General features: G+C 37.6%; 1 protein-coding gene across 1 annotated transcript in view; it reads left to right on the plus strand.

Annotated features, from left to right (window-relative positions):
* XPR1 (xenotropic and polytropic retrovirus receptor 1) overlaps window positions 1-6,704 on the plus strand; it is a 219,728-nt gene extending 213,024 nt beyond the window's left edge. The window contains exon 15 of the mRNA XM_044000388.1: window positions 199-6,704. Within this exon, the coding sequence (XP_043856323.1) occupies window positions 199-259 (61 nt within the window). The 3' untranslated portion in view covers window positions 260-6,704. The remainder of the gene's footprint in view (window positions 1-198) is intronic.
* Window positions 6,705-17,069: the final 10,365 nt, after the last annotated feature.

Genomic DNA, 17,069 nt, shown 5'->3' on the forward strand with positions numbered 1-17,069 from the left:
AAGTTAGCTTTCTAGAGATAATAATTGAACTCATAGGACCTGATGAGACAGTATGTACAGGGAGAAATAAGCACAGATTCTTTTTCTACTATCAGGATATAGATATCTAACCAATATATTTTAGAAGGTACTGGGCATCATTGATGTATTTATATAATGTTTAACTAAGCTTTGTAATTTTTTTTTTCTTATTCCCAGATCCAAGGCTCGTGATACTAAAGTATTGATAGACGACACAGATGATGAAGCTAACACATGAATTGAGTCTAAATCTACATCCTTTTTTCCCCCATTCAACAACCCTTTCCTTGACCAACTCAACCTCTGGTACCTTTCCAGCTAAAAACAGGAGAAGACATTTAACACACTTTCCGAGCTCTTCTGGATCGGATCCTATGGACTCCAAACAAGCTCACTGTGTTTCTTTTCTTTTCTTCTGGTTTAATTTTAATTTTCTACTTTTAAAATAAATATTTACTTCATTTTGCCAATCAGAGGACATTTTAAGGAAAAAAACCACAAGTTATCTTAAGGATTGTTTACAATCACAAGGACATAGAAAACTATCTGGATGAAGAACAGGCGCAGCGAGAACCCAATAATGGGACAGTACCGAGGTTACTCGGCTTCTGCTTAGCCCGGTTTTGACTGGTTAAAACCGGACATTGGTTTTTAAATTTGTTTGAGAATTTTTTTTTCTTTCCTTCATATCCAGCGCAAAGGCACTGGCTGCACTTGCAGGGAAAGTGCACTTAGAGCAGTACCTTCATTCACGAAGCTACTTTTTAATTTGATGTAACTTTTCTTATTTTGGGGGAGGGGGGGAAGGAAACTGGGAAATAGGATGTATTTGTTATATATAATTTTCTCATTATTTATAATACTTAACCATAAGAGAACAATCTTGTGTCCTGTGCAATGAAGGTAATAAGAGTAAAAGAAGGTAGGGGAGTCTATCCTTGGATGTTTTTCATAAGGGTTCCCATCCTGCAACACCTCTTTCATGAGACAACTTGTACTAGTTTGACAATTTTTCTTTTTTCTTTTTTTTTAATTTTAAACCAAAGTTTCTGTTTCTGATTTTTTTTTTTATTTGCTGCTGCTTTGGAAACCTGAACATGGCTCTCATGACAGGTCATCCTCACATTTTCACATTTTTGAATGAAATATGTGAAAAAGATTCTGAGAATTTAAACAAAATAGAGATGGAATACAGCTACCTATACTCCATACTCAGCTGCAGAAGTAGCCAGATTTTCTATCATAACATAGTTTTGGAGTTTAGGATCGTTGTAGCATGATCCTTCCTATCTCAGAGTTTGGGTTAGGAAACAAGGCTGTTTCAGAGACTCTACACCCTCATTAAACAGGGAGTTTCTAAAGGTTTCACTTTACTTCCACCAGATTCTGAGCAAGTTAGAATCTGCCTGGGAGGGCTTATCTTCCTGAGCACATAGAACAAATCAGCCTTTATCTTTCATATTGCATTGGCCACATGAGGCCTTTGTAGCCATTCATCCCAGAGGTTATAGGAGATGATTGATCATTGAATCTCATGTTCTCCCATTGGGAGGGAATAGACTTTTCAATTTGTTAGGTCTGCCGTTTAAAGGAAAGTTCCTTTATTCAGTCATGATTCATATACACTGCCCGTGTCATTTTTCCTTAGTCTTTATCCTGTTATATCTTCCCTTACCAGTCAAAATAAGTCCTAAAACCTTGATTGATAGTTTAATCTTTAAAAAAACAAACAAACATGGATTATTTTGGAGGTAAGTCAACCTTTGTTATTTACCCAAAAATAGGAATAGTACCAACATAAACTAAAGTGTGCTTTCTATAATTCTAAGATCCAAATCAAGGTTTTAAAGTGTCCATCTCTACCTTTGTTGGATATATTGGCTTAAGTCACACTGAGCATTTATAGTTAGCTATTGACTATCCTCTTCCTGGCTAGCCTTCCTGTACAGTCAACACCAGTAACGGCATTGAAGTAAAATACTTGTGTTGTTTTCAGCCTTAATTTGAGACTAAGGCACAAATTAATAAAGGCAGCTGTAATCACTAATTTAGTCTTTAAGAACATGGCTACAGTATCTGTAATATGGCCTCCTTGTTGTTAGTGCTTCTTCCATGTGTCCAAAATATGATCACACAGGTGGATCACATAAAGAAATTACTGTTAACACTAATGTCAAGGAGTGAATATGTGAAAAATAGGTTTGTTTGTTTGTTTTTTAAAAAGAGCTCCTTTCTTTTCTGTTTAATATAATATGGATAGTCTTCCCTAAACTTGTTCCCATTCTAAATCTAGGGGAAAAAATGCTTGGATCATTACCTTACTCTGTGGCTTTTATTCCTTTTTGTGTTTTGCCAAATATTCTTCTTTGCCAGAAACATGGGGAAAAGGCATTTTAATTACTGGCTTCCTTTAATTTTAGTTTTTAGAACTGAGTCTTTTAAGTAATCAGTGGTAGCAATTTAGTGGCTCTTGGTTGATAAAGGGTTTTAGAGTTCATACTTGGATTTAACAAACTATATTGTTTTATATTCTAGAGTCAGGAAAATACTGCTGGTCTGCCAAGAAACCACTTATTAATTGAGTTATTTATATAAGTTGATGAGTTGGTTATTTTCTGTACAAATGGAATAAATAGTACTCTGTGTATCCAGAATCAGCTTAAAATGAAACTAACATCCCTTCTCCTTCCAGAGTTCTGTAAAGTGTATTACCGTAGCATCCTGCAATTGGCCCACAGTATATAGGAGAGTCCTTACGGTTTCTTTGTTTTTCCCTCATTGTATCCCGCCGCCAATTTGGCCTTTGTTCAAATTTTAGAACCTTAGTCCCTAATCAGGATTATTTCCCTTAGGTGATAAAAATATTAAAATTTTCATTGGACAGTTAGCAGAATCTAATTTAGAATATAAAGACTTTGATATGTGACATTTGTTTAAATTTACTATTTTGTGTTCCTATTAAAGGCATAAAGGGAGCAAAGAACTTTTTCTCATAATTATCTTGATCAAACAACATGTATTTCAACTTCTTTTTTCCTCTTCTAATAAGAAATGGTATCCACTGTGCTATTCCCTCAAGTAGCATATACTACTTTACCAAGCGATCAGAATTTCTCAGATTTCTTGCTCCAGCTGCCAAGCCCAATAAATTCTGCCTAGTGCTGGTGCCCATTTTACAATTTTATCAAAGTTTTCCCTGAAGCTCTCAACAAACAAATTATCTTTATAGGGAAATGCACATTAGTTGGTCATGTCACTGAAGAATGAAAAGATTAAAAGAATAAACAACCCAATCCCAAGTAAAATTCATATGATCACATGTTTAGATAATCTAGTAATGTTCTGAATTTGGAAAAAATCAATTAAAATCCCCTGGATAGAGGAATTAAGATACCTTAAATATCAAGAAATTCAAATTATTTTTCACTTTTGATAATGCAGAAAGAGATTAGGAAGCTAAGAACAATTATTTGTATATACAAATAAGTTCATTATTTAAAGCTCAAATGAGTATGTTGACCGATGGTTTCATACCTTACAATGATCAAAGATGAATTTTCTATTAGATCCTCTATAAGAATGTGGAGAAATCAAAATCCCATTCCTCAATCTGCCCTTTTGCCATTTTCCCTTCCACATTCTTATTTGATCCTTTTAGCATCCTGTCACCAAATTCACATGATTACAGTGTGTAGCCTCTGAAAAGATGAAGCCAGTAGCCTTCACGGTACACGTATAACAGACCCCAATTCCTAGGATTGGTGATAGCAGTACTTCTGTTTCCTCCAAAGTCTGTTTAATCTCAATATAAAGAAAGTTCAGAAGTCACAATTCCAAATTCCTCCTTTGAGATAACTTGCTTTTTACACCCACCCTTATTTGAACATGCTAAATACAATCAGAACATCTGGATAAAGAAATATCTCTGCCTCTCAATAAACAAAATAAAGTGAGGCAAGACTAGAAAAAAGGGAACCATTATGGCCATTTGTTGTACTTCAGTTGAAGAGAAATCCACTGTGGGTTGTGAAAACAAAAAAGCCAAGCACATCAGACAATTAACCAGCCTGATGTCAGAAGTAAGACAGCTAGGAACCTGCTTGTTTTTAGCTTCTGTTTTGTCCCGCCCCCCAGTGGTCTATATATTAGTAATGTACAATTCCCTTTATTTACCTGCTCTTTTCTCCATTATAGTCAGTTGTTTAGAATGAGTTCGTTATACCCAAATGTATTTTAGAAATGAATGACTGGGGGCAGCTAGGTAGTGCAGTGGATAAAACACTGGCCCTGGATTCAGGAGGACCTGAGTTCAAATTCAGCCTCAGACACTCGACACTTAACTAGCTGTATGACCCTGGGCAAGTCACTTAACCCCAATTGCCCCACCAAAAAAAAAAAGAAAAGAAATGAATGACTGAAGGAATTTCTCATTCTTGCTAGCCCTTGCCAAAACAAGAAAACAAAACATAAAAAGGAAAGTTACACTAATGGCAGGAAAACAACTTCTTATTTATAAGAAAAGGGTATTAAAAAACTTAGCTCCATTTTTCTTCCTCTCAGGCCCATGCTTTTAAAGGACCTGATGATGTCCACATTGGTTAGATAAATTGATTCCAGCTTCAAGCCTGAGACTCCCTGGAAATTCCCTATTTCAGTTATGCTTCATTTGATGGAAACAAGTTCAGATTAAACAGCATTGTTAATCTGAAAGAACTGAATTGCTGCCACCCAGGGCACACTTTTTAAAATTTCATGTTCTTGAATTTTAACAATTCAGATACCTTCCCAAGTCAAAAAGTGAGTACTGTTTAAATTAGTCATTTGCTCTAATCCATTCTTACTATTCCTATTGAAAATTTTACATAAACCTGATGTCACTAGAAGATCACCACTCCACTAAAAATCAATAACACTGAAACATTTTTTTAAAAGTTGGGAAAATAGAAAATCAGGTTCATTTAATCTTTAGATCAGCTTGTCTTATTATCCCTCTCTGGAGGATCTAGACATCTGCTATTGATCGCACGTGTGGTGTGTTTAGCTAAGTCAAAGAAAAGTTGAAGTACAAAACCTTCAGAATTACTGAAAAATTCCTCCGTCTAAGCAACAGCCTTACTAGTTGATCTAGAAACTGCTTTAGACTATTTACTTATTTTAGTCTCCCAATGTTATGTGTTTTATTATAACTCTCTGCGTAAAGTTAGGTCATTGTGGTGATGGGTATAGGATTTGGAGACAAACAGAGGGTGTGGGAAAATAAGCAATGCTAACTTGGGAGTTGCAACCCAGTATTTAGCCAGCACTTATTCACCTTCTGCTAATAAAAGTAAGAAAGAAAAAACATGTCTTTAGCTTTGGAAGAGCTTGATGTGGAAGATATCACCAGCCTTCCTTTATTTGTTCGTATAAAAAAGAAAAATTTCACCAGGAAAAGGATGCCCATTGATTGGTTGCCCTTCTTGAATGATTTGGTTGTATTCTAGTATGGAGAAAAACAATTATCTCTTGAGGAACAGTCGTCCTTGAATTAATTTGCTTTTGTAGGCATGAGGAACAAAATGAGGAATTGTCTTGAAATAAGAGGAATTGTTATATTAACTTTAAACTGAAGCTTGTTTCATCGTGATTTTTTTTTAATCAATCTTGTTCTGCTTTGTGGTGCCATCCATTTAATGAGGACAATCAAATAACCTATTGTTTGCCTTGGACTCTCAATGTGTCTGGTAATTGCATAGACAACTTGTATACATTCAAACCAGTTACTTGACTGTAACATAACCCATACAACCTTAGTTCTTCCTATTCTCTTTCCCCTACACCACCACAAGTTTAATGAGAACTGCAGCACTACCAGAAAGGTATGGACTTTTAAGGGCAAGGATGATGTTATAACATCCCTTTCTCATTATCCTTGGAGCCCACAGTCTAACCTTCTTTCCTTGTGCCCAGTAGCAATACCAGCATGGTGGGAGTAAGGAGAAAGACTATAGGAATTCCCAGGAACACAACTAGATTGTGACACTTATTTCTTTGAGTTTGTAAAGTGAATTGTGAGCCCTTTCTCAAGGACAGCAAAGCACCTCAGCTTTTCAAACAACATGTGATGATTAACTTTCTCGATCTTTTTCTGATTTAGCACAGAGGTTTATTAATGAACAGTATTTGGAAGGGGGCATGAGGTGAAAAATGTATTTGTCTTTGAGTCCCTCCTCCTCCACTATTACCTTTCTCTTCACCCTTCCCGTGCTGTGTTGGTCTAAATGATGATTATTCTATGAAGCCCTAAACTGTAGTTGTCAAAAGTAACTATAAAATGTGATTAGTCCTCTGTGGGTGCTTCTTTCTTTCTTTCTCTCCTTTTCTTTCTCTTTCCCACTTTCTCTCCACTCTTGGTTAAGTGGAAATGGTGAGGACAAAGAATTGCCACTTGCTTGGACTCATGCTGTAACTGTGACTGCGCTATTAGCTGTCTCCTTTTTCCTTCTCAAATGGATAGAATTCTGTTGAAGTGTGGAGTACCCTTCTTGAAAAGTAGGCTTAAAATGCACAATGTGGTACTGTTTCATAGTTTCTAGATGGTTGTATAAAGCAAAAAGTTAATGTGGTTCTGTGTTTTTAAAAGAAAATAAGTGATTGGTTACAAAACTATGTTTTTTCCATTATTATAAGCTCTCTTTGTTTTCCAACAGTTTTCAGACTCTTTTGTCACTGCTGAGTGGTGTCTGTTGCTTTTTATTTTTATTTCATTTTTGAACATGGTTGCACTTGAGAGTTTTGGGGAATGGAGCAGACATTTCAAAGGGAAAAGATTTTGAAGCCTTTTCTCAGTTCCCATATAAAATCTATACGCTTAATAAGTAAAACAATTTTAAAACCTTTTTTTCCTCAAAATCTAATGGATAGATTCACATTCCCAATCACCTTTGCCACCATAGGGACCATAACCTGCAGCTTCTGGGGTTAGGGTTCCAGGCATGAGTCCCCTCATCCCTCCTGTACAACTGCATGACCCCCCACCCCCATTCCAAGGTCTCCAAGACTGAACCAGGGGCTCAGACAGATCCTCTCTCCATTTGGCTCCATGTGGGCTCTCCACCTCTCCAAGTCAAAAAGTTTGAGGACTCTCATTGGCACTTACTTCATTACTGTATCACAGGACTCCCAACCCCACCTCCCCAAAAAGCAAAAGAGCTGATACTCCTACAGCTAAAGCCAACACTGCAGTCATTGCAAGTATTATCCCAGTAGTCTTCATCACCTTGCTCAGTACTGATCATGATCATTTGCCTGTACGAGAACAAAGGCAGCTAAATCACCTGTGAGTCCCCAGGAGAAGCCAGTGTGACTGCAAATGGAGAGTGACTCAGTCCAAGGGAAGGAGAAGGAGGAATATTTTATCTGATGATTCCTAGGTTCCCAAAGAACTCCTCTGACCTCTAAAGGCAAGACACAGGGTCTCAGTGCTTATCACAGAGATGAGGATTGATAATGGGCAAGTCTGTGCCCTTTCTGAGTCGGAATCCAGGGAAACTCCTGACCCTAGTACCCGAGTCAGAGACCCAGGAGACAAAGGGAAGTAGAAAAAGCATATTCTGATGACTTTAGCGAGACTTCTGTCTTGGATCCTAACGTCATAGGCCAAATGGTCTTTATAACTAGGTAATGTAGGACTAACCAGCTGGGCATGTGGAGGTTCACCCAGTAATCTCCTGTACTCTTAATTTGGCAGGAGAATGATTGGAGTTGTTCAATCCCAGTCCATATCTGCCTCCTAACTGCATCATGTAACTCATGAAGAATCTTAACCACTGGTCCCAAAGTTATCTGGCAATGTTATAACATCCTTAGAACAGCTTGGGGAGGGAGATGGAGGTGGTGATTGTGGTAATTAACACAACTGACCTCACTTGCTGGTATCTGGTCCACAACCTTTCCTTGAGTCTCCTGCTTCCCAGCCCATTTTCTTATTCCCAATCCATTCTTTTATTTGTGGTATTTTTTATTAGAATTAAAACTTCATAGGGGCAGCTAGGCGGCGCAGTGGATAGAGCACTGGCCCTGGAGTCAGGAGTACCTGAGTTCAAATCCTGTCTCAGACACTTAACACTTACTAGCTATGTGACCCTGGGCAAGTCACTTAACCCCAATTGCCTCACTTAAAAAAAAAAAAACTTCATTACACAAGATTTTGATTCTCATTTATAGGCAGCAGAGAATAATATCCACATCTGGGATTTATCCCAAATCTTGATGGATCTGTAGCTTACATTCCTAGAGTTAGTAAGAGTATAAGGCACAGATGCAGATTTGTGTTTATTTACTTAGTTGTAAATTATAAACAGGTAATACCATACCAGTGATTATATACATTACACAAATGACACAAGACATTTAAAAGGATGAGATAAGATAAAATAATATGATACTAGAGGTAATAAGGAGTTGCTGAAATTTTTTGAGTCAAGGAGTGACATGGTCAGACACGCAATTTAGGAAAATCGCTGTTAACTATTTGTAGAGCATGAATTTGAAATAGACTGGAGTCAGGCACTTCTGCTTAAAATGGCTTCTTCAGCAGAGGCAAGTGGACTAGTTCCCACATTCCTACTCTAGGAAAAAAGCTAAAAATAGCAACAGATCAAATGATCAAGAAATCCAGTGGTATAAACAACAGTAAGTGATTTCATCAAATTAGAATTACACCAAAATGTTGGAAAGCCATGGGCCATAGGAAAGGGGGACCAGCAGAAGTACCATTGCTAGCACAAGTAACCAAGAGGAAATCCCAGCATGGCCCTAGAGATTGACCAGGAACACTTGTAGCTTACAAAAATCAACAAGAGAAAGAAAGCCAAACCCGGGTAGTCAGAAACCCGCAGGGTGGGCCTTGAGAGTAATTGGGAGCAACAGTGTCCAATGTACATAGGACGAAATAGGTTTAAGAGCTCTGAGGTCCATGGCAATATGTCCTGAAGTGCCAAAGAAAGACCTGGAAAGCCTGTACTCTGAACCACAAGGAACCCAAAACTGAGTATCATCACTCAGTATGTACACACACACCCCTGGTGGGAGTCCACACAGGAATCCACGTGCCTGAGATTGAGGTCAAGAAAGGGCTGACCATGCCTCACAGAAAAGCACAGAATGGGGTATGGTATACCCCTAGCACAAAGTCCCCAAGTGGAACTAAGGCTGGATATGTAAGTGAACAGAGGATCTCAGTCCCTATAAAGAACTATTTAATCCAGAAATACCCAAAAATACAAACTAGAAGAAGAGAGTAACTAAGTAACAAGTGGAGACTCAAAGGAAAAAAACAATCTTCACAAGAAAAGAGAAAGGAAGAAAAGAAAGGTTCTTGTGGCAGAAATGGAAAAAGAATAACTTGGAACAGGAAGTGATCAAACTTAAAATAGAAATTAATGCATTTGTGAGAGAAGGCATATTGGAATAAAGTAAAAAAACTGGGGGGAAATGGAAAATAGGCTGAGGGATAATTTAAGGATCAATGGACTCCCTGAAAAGTCGGAGGGCATGGGGTGAGGTGGAGGGGGCAGAAAGCCAGGACACTTTATTTCAAGAAATCATAAATGAGGGGCAGCTAGGTGGCACAGTGGATAGAGCACTGGCCCTGGATTCAGGAGTACCTGAGTTCAAATCTGGCCTCAGACACTTGACACTTACTAGCTGTGTGACCCTGGGCAAGTCACTTAATCCCCATTGCCCCACAAAACAAAACAAAACAAAAACAAAAAACAAGAAATCATAAATGAAAACTGCCTTAGCCATCAGACATTGAAGACAGAGTGAAAATAGAAAGAATCCACTAATTACTTCCTGAAAGAAACCCCCAAAGAAAAAATTCTCAGTCCCCACCTTCCAGTTCAGAGAAGCTTGAGCAAAGAGACCAGTTCGTAAGCTATTACAATAGTCCAAGCTAGAGGTGGTGAGGGCCTGAATTGGGGTGGTGGCTGGATAAGTAGAGAGAAGGGGACAGATGTGACAAATTTACTTATTTTTACCTATTTTAAATCAAATGAGTATGTTCATATAAGAATTACCTGCAATGACCATAAATTCACTGCCCGATAGGTTCATAAGGTATTTTCAATACATAAAGCTATTCTGGTGTTTCATCATGGGTTAATTCCTGTTCTTTGTCCCACTAGCTAAAGATATGGGTGGTGAAGATAAAAAGAGAAAAATGTTTCATCTACCATGACACCTAAGTCCTTTCATTTTTATTTTAATGCCACAAGTATAATGTTCTCAATATTCTCTTAAGGGTAAACCTAGGAACTTTTTGAAGTCTTATTAAATAGGATACGATATTTTCTTGTTTATTTTATTTTTTTGCAGGGCAATGAGGGTTAAGTGACTTGCCCAGGGTCACACAGCTGGTTAAGTGTCTGAGACTGAATTTGAACTCAGGGAGTCCTGAATCCAGGGCTGGTGCTTTATCCACTGCGCCACCTAGCTGCCCCAGGATATGATATTTTCAAGCCAAAGTTAGTATATATTTTGGAGACATAAAAGTCACAAAATACCTCTGAAACTTAATAATAATAATCCAAGGACCTGTGATTTTATTGGTGTAGGCATTCTCTCCCTTGGTTCAGATTACAGTACTTTAGACTCTTTGAAAGTTGCTTTGGCAAAAATATTTACCCTATAGCCAACCTGATAATAGTACCTGTATTTTATATGCCAACGGAATTTGGAATTTACAAAACACACCATGTTTATTAGGCTTACATGTTATATTAATTAACTGCTCATTTCATACCTCATTTTGTGGATAAGGAAGCAGAGAAGGACAGCTATTCATTGGCTTTTTCCAAGGTCCACTGCAGCTCATTATAGAATTAGGGCTAATGCTAGGAAGCCCATTAATTTTGTCACCTAACCATTGTGTCAAGATAATGGAACTCAGGGGTTCACCTGGAGATTGATCTGGGCTGATTGAGTTGAGGAAGAGCGACTGACTGGCCGTACTAGATTGTAAGCACGTCTGGCTGGTACTTAAGGGTACTTATTTGAATTTGAATGACTCTAGCCAATCAGCTTAAGGAACCTCCCATTTGTGGGAGGGGAGAAGGAAGCAGGAAGTAGATGCTGGAGGAGGGTCCTTCCTCTTTGGCTGGAGACATCAGAGTGGTGGCAGAGAACTTCAGAAGGGAGGGATTAGGAAGGCTAGATTTGCCAGGTTATAGGAAATCTGTTCTCAACCTTTCTTTTACTAATTTTTTTTCAATAAACCCTTAAAAAACCTAAACTTGTTTATCAGTGATTTTAGTCAGTTTCCCCCCAAAACTGAGGGGACAGATTAGAACCCACATTTAGAATTTTAAATGACACACCATCTCAAATCAATTCAAGTTATTTAGGGATTTCTTGGTGAGAAGGAGTAGGGTTGTTTTTTAAAAATATACTTGCAAAGTATCTACTATGTTTCAGGCATTATGCTAAGCCCTGGAAATACAAAGAAAGGCAAGACACAGTCCCTTCTCTCAAGGAATTCAGAGTCTGGTGGGGAAAACAACATGCAAACAAATATGTGCAAACAAGCTATACACAGAATAAACAGGAAATAATCAACAGAGGGGAGGCACTAGAATTAAGAGGGATTGGGAAAGGCTTCCTATAGATTGTGGGATTTTTTAGCTGGGACTTGAAGAAGACCAAGAAGCTGATGAGGGACAGCATTCCAGGCATGAGGGGAAGAGCCAGTATCATTGGATCAAAGAGTATGTGGTAGGGCTGGGAGTGGGGGTGGTGTAAGGTGTAAAAAGACTAAAGGTATGGGAGAATCTAAGAATGGAAAGGAATCCTCCTAGCCTTATGGTCCAAAGCTTACCAAAATAAGAATCTCCTACAATCTCCTACAGAGGTCTCAGACATGTAGCTAGCAGGCCTATGATACTCCTGAGTGTAGCCTAAACCAGATGACAATGTAATTAGAAACTATTTAGCAAAATAAAAAATGACAAACAAATAATATATTTTATATGTGGTTCTCTAAGTGAGTATACATGTGCAGGAATCTTTGTGGATGGTTCAGTGGCCCCCTTTTCTATTTAAGTTTGACACCGCTGTTCTACAGAATACCCAACAAGCAGTTATATTTATCTTCTCCTTTTAAAGGTATCTTGAAAGTCAGTCCCTCTCCACTAATAAGTATATGTCCCAAGGAGGTCACTAAGAAGGAAAAAGGCTCCATATACACTAGAAAATTTATAACAACACTTTCTGGGGTAGCAAAGAACTAGAAACAAAGTAGATGCCCATGGATTAAAGAATGGCTAAACAAATTTTGGTACATAAATGTAATGAGATAGCATTGTGCTCTAAGAATCAACAAAATATGATGAATACAGAAAAGTTAGAAATGTGATGCAGAGTGAAGTAAGCAGAGCAAAAAATAACAAAATAACAAAAATAACAGAAAACAATAACAGAAAAAAATAACAAAAAACAAAATAACAGAAAATAAACATTGCAAAATTACAAAGAATATGGGGCAGCTAGGTGGCACAGTGGATAGAACACAGGCCCTGGATTCAGGAGGACCTGAGTTCAAATCCAGCCTCAGACATTTAACACTTACTAGCTGTGTGACCCTGGGCAAGTCACTTAACCCCAATTGCCTCACCAAAAAAAAAAAATATTACAAAGAATAAGTATGGTCTTAATGAAAAGAAAACACTTCCCCCTAGTCCTTTACAGAGGTGGAAGATTCATGGGTGTAAAACACTGGATATATTTTTTTACATTTTTCCCATAAAACTATTTTATTCTTTTCCAGTTACATATAGAGATAGTTTTCGACATTTGTTTTTATAAGATTTCTAGTTTCAAAATTTTCTCCCTCTCTCCTGTCCCTACCCCCTCCCCAAGACAGCAAGCAATCTGATATAGGTTATATGTGTACAATCACATTAAACATGTTTCTGCATTAGTCATGCTGTGAAAGAAGAATCAGAGCAAAAAGGAAAAACCTCAAAAAAAGAAAAACAACAACAAAAATAGAAATAGTATGGTTCGATCTGGATCTAGATTACACAGTTCTTTTTTTCTCCTGGATTTGGAGACCATTTTCCATCATGAGTCCTTTGGAACTATCTTGGACCATTGTACTGCTGAGAAGAGAAAGTCTATTCATTGATCAACACACAATGTTGTTGATACTGTGTAAAATGTTCTCCTGGTTCTTCTCATCTCACTCAGTATCAGTTCATGTAAGTCCTTCCAGGTTTCTCTGAAATCTGCCTGCTCATTGTTTCTTACAGCACAATTCCATTACATTCATACACCACAACTTGTTCAGCCATTCCCCAACTGATGGGCATCCCCTCAATTTTCAATTCCTTGCCCCCACAGCTATAAATATTTTTGTACATGTGGATCCTTTATGTTGGATAAATTTTTTTTTTTTTGCGGGGCAATTGGGGTTAAGTGACTTGCCCAGGGTCACACAGCTAGTAAGTGTTAAGTGTCTGAGGCCAGATTTGAACTCAGGTCCTCCTGAATCCAGGGCCGGTGCTCTATCTACTGCACCACCTAGCTGCCCCAGATAGATTTTTAATATAGTGATTGATTTTGTTGATTTTTTCTTCATCTGTTTTTTTCTTTAAAAAAAAATTCTTGGTTATAGGAGATGGACCCTGGAAAAGGGAAAGGGAGGAGGAATACAGGGGAAAGTTAGGTTATGTAAACACAAAATGTTAATTTTTTTTTTAAATTAAGTCACTTAATATTTTCAAAATTGTGCAACTTCAGTGGTGCAACTTTTAATTATCTCAAGTGACCTTTCCACTTCTATAACAAATTGATTTAGGGTACTGAATTTTCACAGAGTCCAGAAGTAGCAGCTCTATTAGCAATAAGTGGCAGCATGGTGTAACTGGAAAAAAACCTGTACTTGGAACCAGGAGAAACTTGGATTCAAAGTCTGTCTCTTACTTTAAATTTTGTAATCCTGAGTAAGTCATTTAACCTCACTAAGCCCCAGTGACTCCTCTACAAAGGAGCAAATAACTCAGAATGTGCTTTAGAGGGTTGTTATGTGTATTAAATGAGATACTTTGTAAAACACTTTGTAAAAAGTACAAAATGCTTAAGACCACAAAAATTTCAATTACTATTTTATATTTGCTATGGACAAAATGAATCACTATAAAATCTCTTGACAGATCCATTCCTCTTAATGTCTATTTGCTATCTTCCTTCAGGTTTCATCACTAAGTACCCATGGGATAATATCTTAGCTGAGTCTCAAGCCAAGTTGATTACAGACCAATCCCCTTTCCTGTCTTCAACTGTTTTGTAAGGTGGTTCTGTTCATAATCTTCCAAAATATTCCTCCATAATATTTTACAAATGAACTAATATATTCCAAACCCATGTTCCCCTTGACTATCATGTCTACTTGGCAAAGAGAGAGCAAGAGTTTGCTGGCTGAGTTGGTGTCTAGGATCTTTGGACCTCCTCATTGGGACTTTTTATCAAGAAATGGTTATGATCATGCTCCATATTTTTACCTCTATTTTTATCGTTCGGCATCAATAGCTTGTCTGACTAGGTCAGGCTGCTGCTATGACAATTACAACAGTGCCTTCTTATCTTTATCCTAATTTGGTATCGAGTTTTCCCTTTGCTATTATAATGAGTTGGCTGATCTGTCAGTCACACATACAACTGATTTAGAAATTATTCTCCTTTCTAGTCTAGTAAATAAGTCGATTTCATTTTTTGAAATGATGCTCACTACTCACCTTGCCCCTTGCCCTCAGATTCTATATATTCATGGTACACGGGCATGAAAATTCTGAGGACTCTGTGAGGCTTTGACCTCTTCCCTTTCTTAAACAAGAAAGACGTTTTTCACAATCTTCTTCTATGTCTATATTTGCACTGAAATCAACAAGTATCCAGCAATAATTTCACTTGATTTACAGGATATTTCCAGTTTGTGGAATTTCTTTACTTCATCTTCTGAAACAGATGTTGGCTTACAAACTACAGTTGTCTTTATGGCATATCTTCTTATGTTTCTCATGAGCACTGCAAAATTAAATGACATACTGTTTCATAAAGAGATATTTCCTATTTCCTTCAGGTGCACAATGAAAGCAAGTCTGCCAACTCCTTCATTTGACTCTCCAAACAGAACTTGTGAATTGTCCTTTCATCTTCTCCTTTTGTTTATAGTGGAAACACCAATATTCATATGGTTCATCTCCTACACCAGCATATCATCATATTTGTTATTGGACAAATATCTCACCTTCAAAGAATAAACAGCTAAACTCATGTTTTTAGAAAATCTAAAAATCCTTTAATTCTTGGCAAACGTTGCCCCACTTTCTGCTACTGCCACTATGGCTGCAGAAGGAGGTTACACAGGCTAGAAAACTAACTTATATTTTATCTTGTTTCATTGTTTGCCGTGGCCAAAAGCTTGATAAAATTTGCCATACTTAGCTATACTGGTTCTGGAACAATAGACATCTACTGTTAGCAGAGCTATCCAGGTACATACAGTATTGGCTATAACTGTGTTCTACTATAACATTACCTTCAGGGGCCTAATCTATGCCCCAATGAAACAGGTTATCTTTTTTCCTATGGCTTCTCCAGCTTTTCTTATTTTGTCTTTTTTTAAAAATCAATTTTGCCAAGTTAATGAGTGAGACAGAATCTTAGACTTATTTTAATTTGCATTTTTTCTAATAATTAGTGATTTAGAACATTTTTTAAAATTCAGTTTTATTTTCAACTCCAAAAACTCTACCTCTCATCTCCCTTGTATTGAAAAAGCAAGAAAAACTAAACATGTTATAAACATGTATTGTCAAGCAAAATTAATTCCCTCATTAGCCACATCATAGATTCATATATATGTACACACATAATATACATATACCTCAATCTGCATTCTGAGTCTATCATTTCTCTATCCAGTGTTGGATACAATGTTTCACCATGAGTCCTCTAGAACTGCAGTTGGTTATGGTTCTAATTAAAGTTTCCAAGTCTTTCAAAGTTGCTTGTTTTTATATAATTGTTATTCTATTTCACTTTCTATCCGTTCATGCAAGTCTTTCCATGTTTTTTTGAAACCATCTCCTCCATGATTTCTTATAGAATAGCATTCCACATATACATATAGCATAACTCATCCAGCCATTTCCCAATTGACAGGTCCCCCCTCAGTTTCTAATTCTTTGCCACCACAAAAAGAGGCATTATAAATATTTTTGTATCTATGAATCATTTTTCTCTTTCTTAGATCACTATGGAGTGTAGACTTGGTGACAGTACTGCTGAGTCAAAAGATTTTTTTGGCATAGTCCCAAACCTCTTTCCAAACTGGCTGGACTAGGGGCAGCTAGGTGGCACAGTGGATAAAGCACCAGCCCTGGATTCAGGAGGACCTGAGTTCAAATTCGGCCTCAGACACTTGATATTTACTAGCTGTGTGACCCTGGGCAAGTCACTTAACCCCCGTTGCCCCACAAAACAAACAAACAACAAGAATGCAACTCACAACCTATCCCTCCCTGCCCACTCTATGTGACTCTTGTCCTTATACTCCCATAAATTCCCCACAGAAGGTCCATCCAAAATGCTCTAGACCTTCCTTACTGTCTTCTGTCATTGTGAGTATACTAATGGAACACTCAGGCTGTCCCCCATCATCCCTTGCCCTCATCACATGACCAGCCTATCTTCCCATCCAACCATATATTGCCCTGATCATACAAGTTAATCAGAGACCATCATATTCCATGTTTCACAGCCGTGCATTACCAGTAAAATACTAATATTAAAAAGATGGGCCCTTATTTCCAGGAGAACATGAGGTCGTTGAAACTGCTTAGCAATCCCACTTGTTCCTTTCTTCTTGTTTGATTCTGAACCCAACTCCGTGTCCATTTATACTCACTGTCCCAGATATACTGATTGACTAGCTCTAGGTTGTCCATCCAACTTCATGTCATAATGTGCAATTGTGATTCTTCATATATTTGGTCTTTCTCATGTGA

This window comes from Dromiciops gliroides, chromosome 4, assembly GCF_019393635.1.
Source record: "Dromiciops gliroides isolate mDroGli1 chromosome 4, mDroGli1.pri, whole genome shotgun sequence".
Lineage (NCBI taxonomy): Eukaryota > Metazoa > Chordata > Mammalia > Microbiotheria > Microbiotheriidae > Dromiciops > Dromiciops gliroides.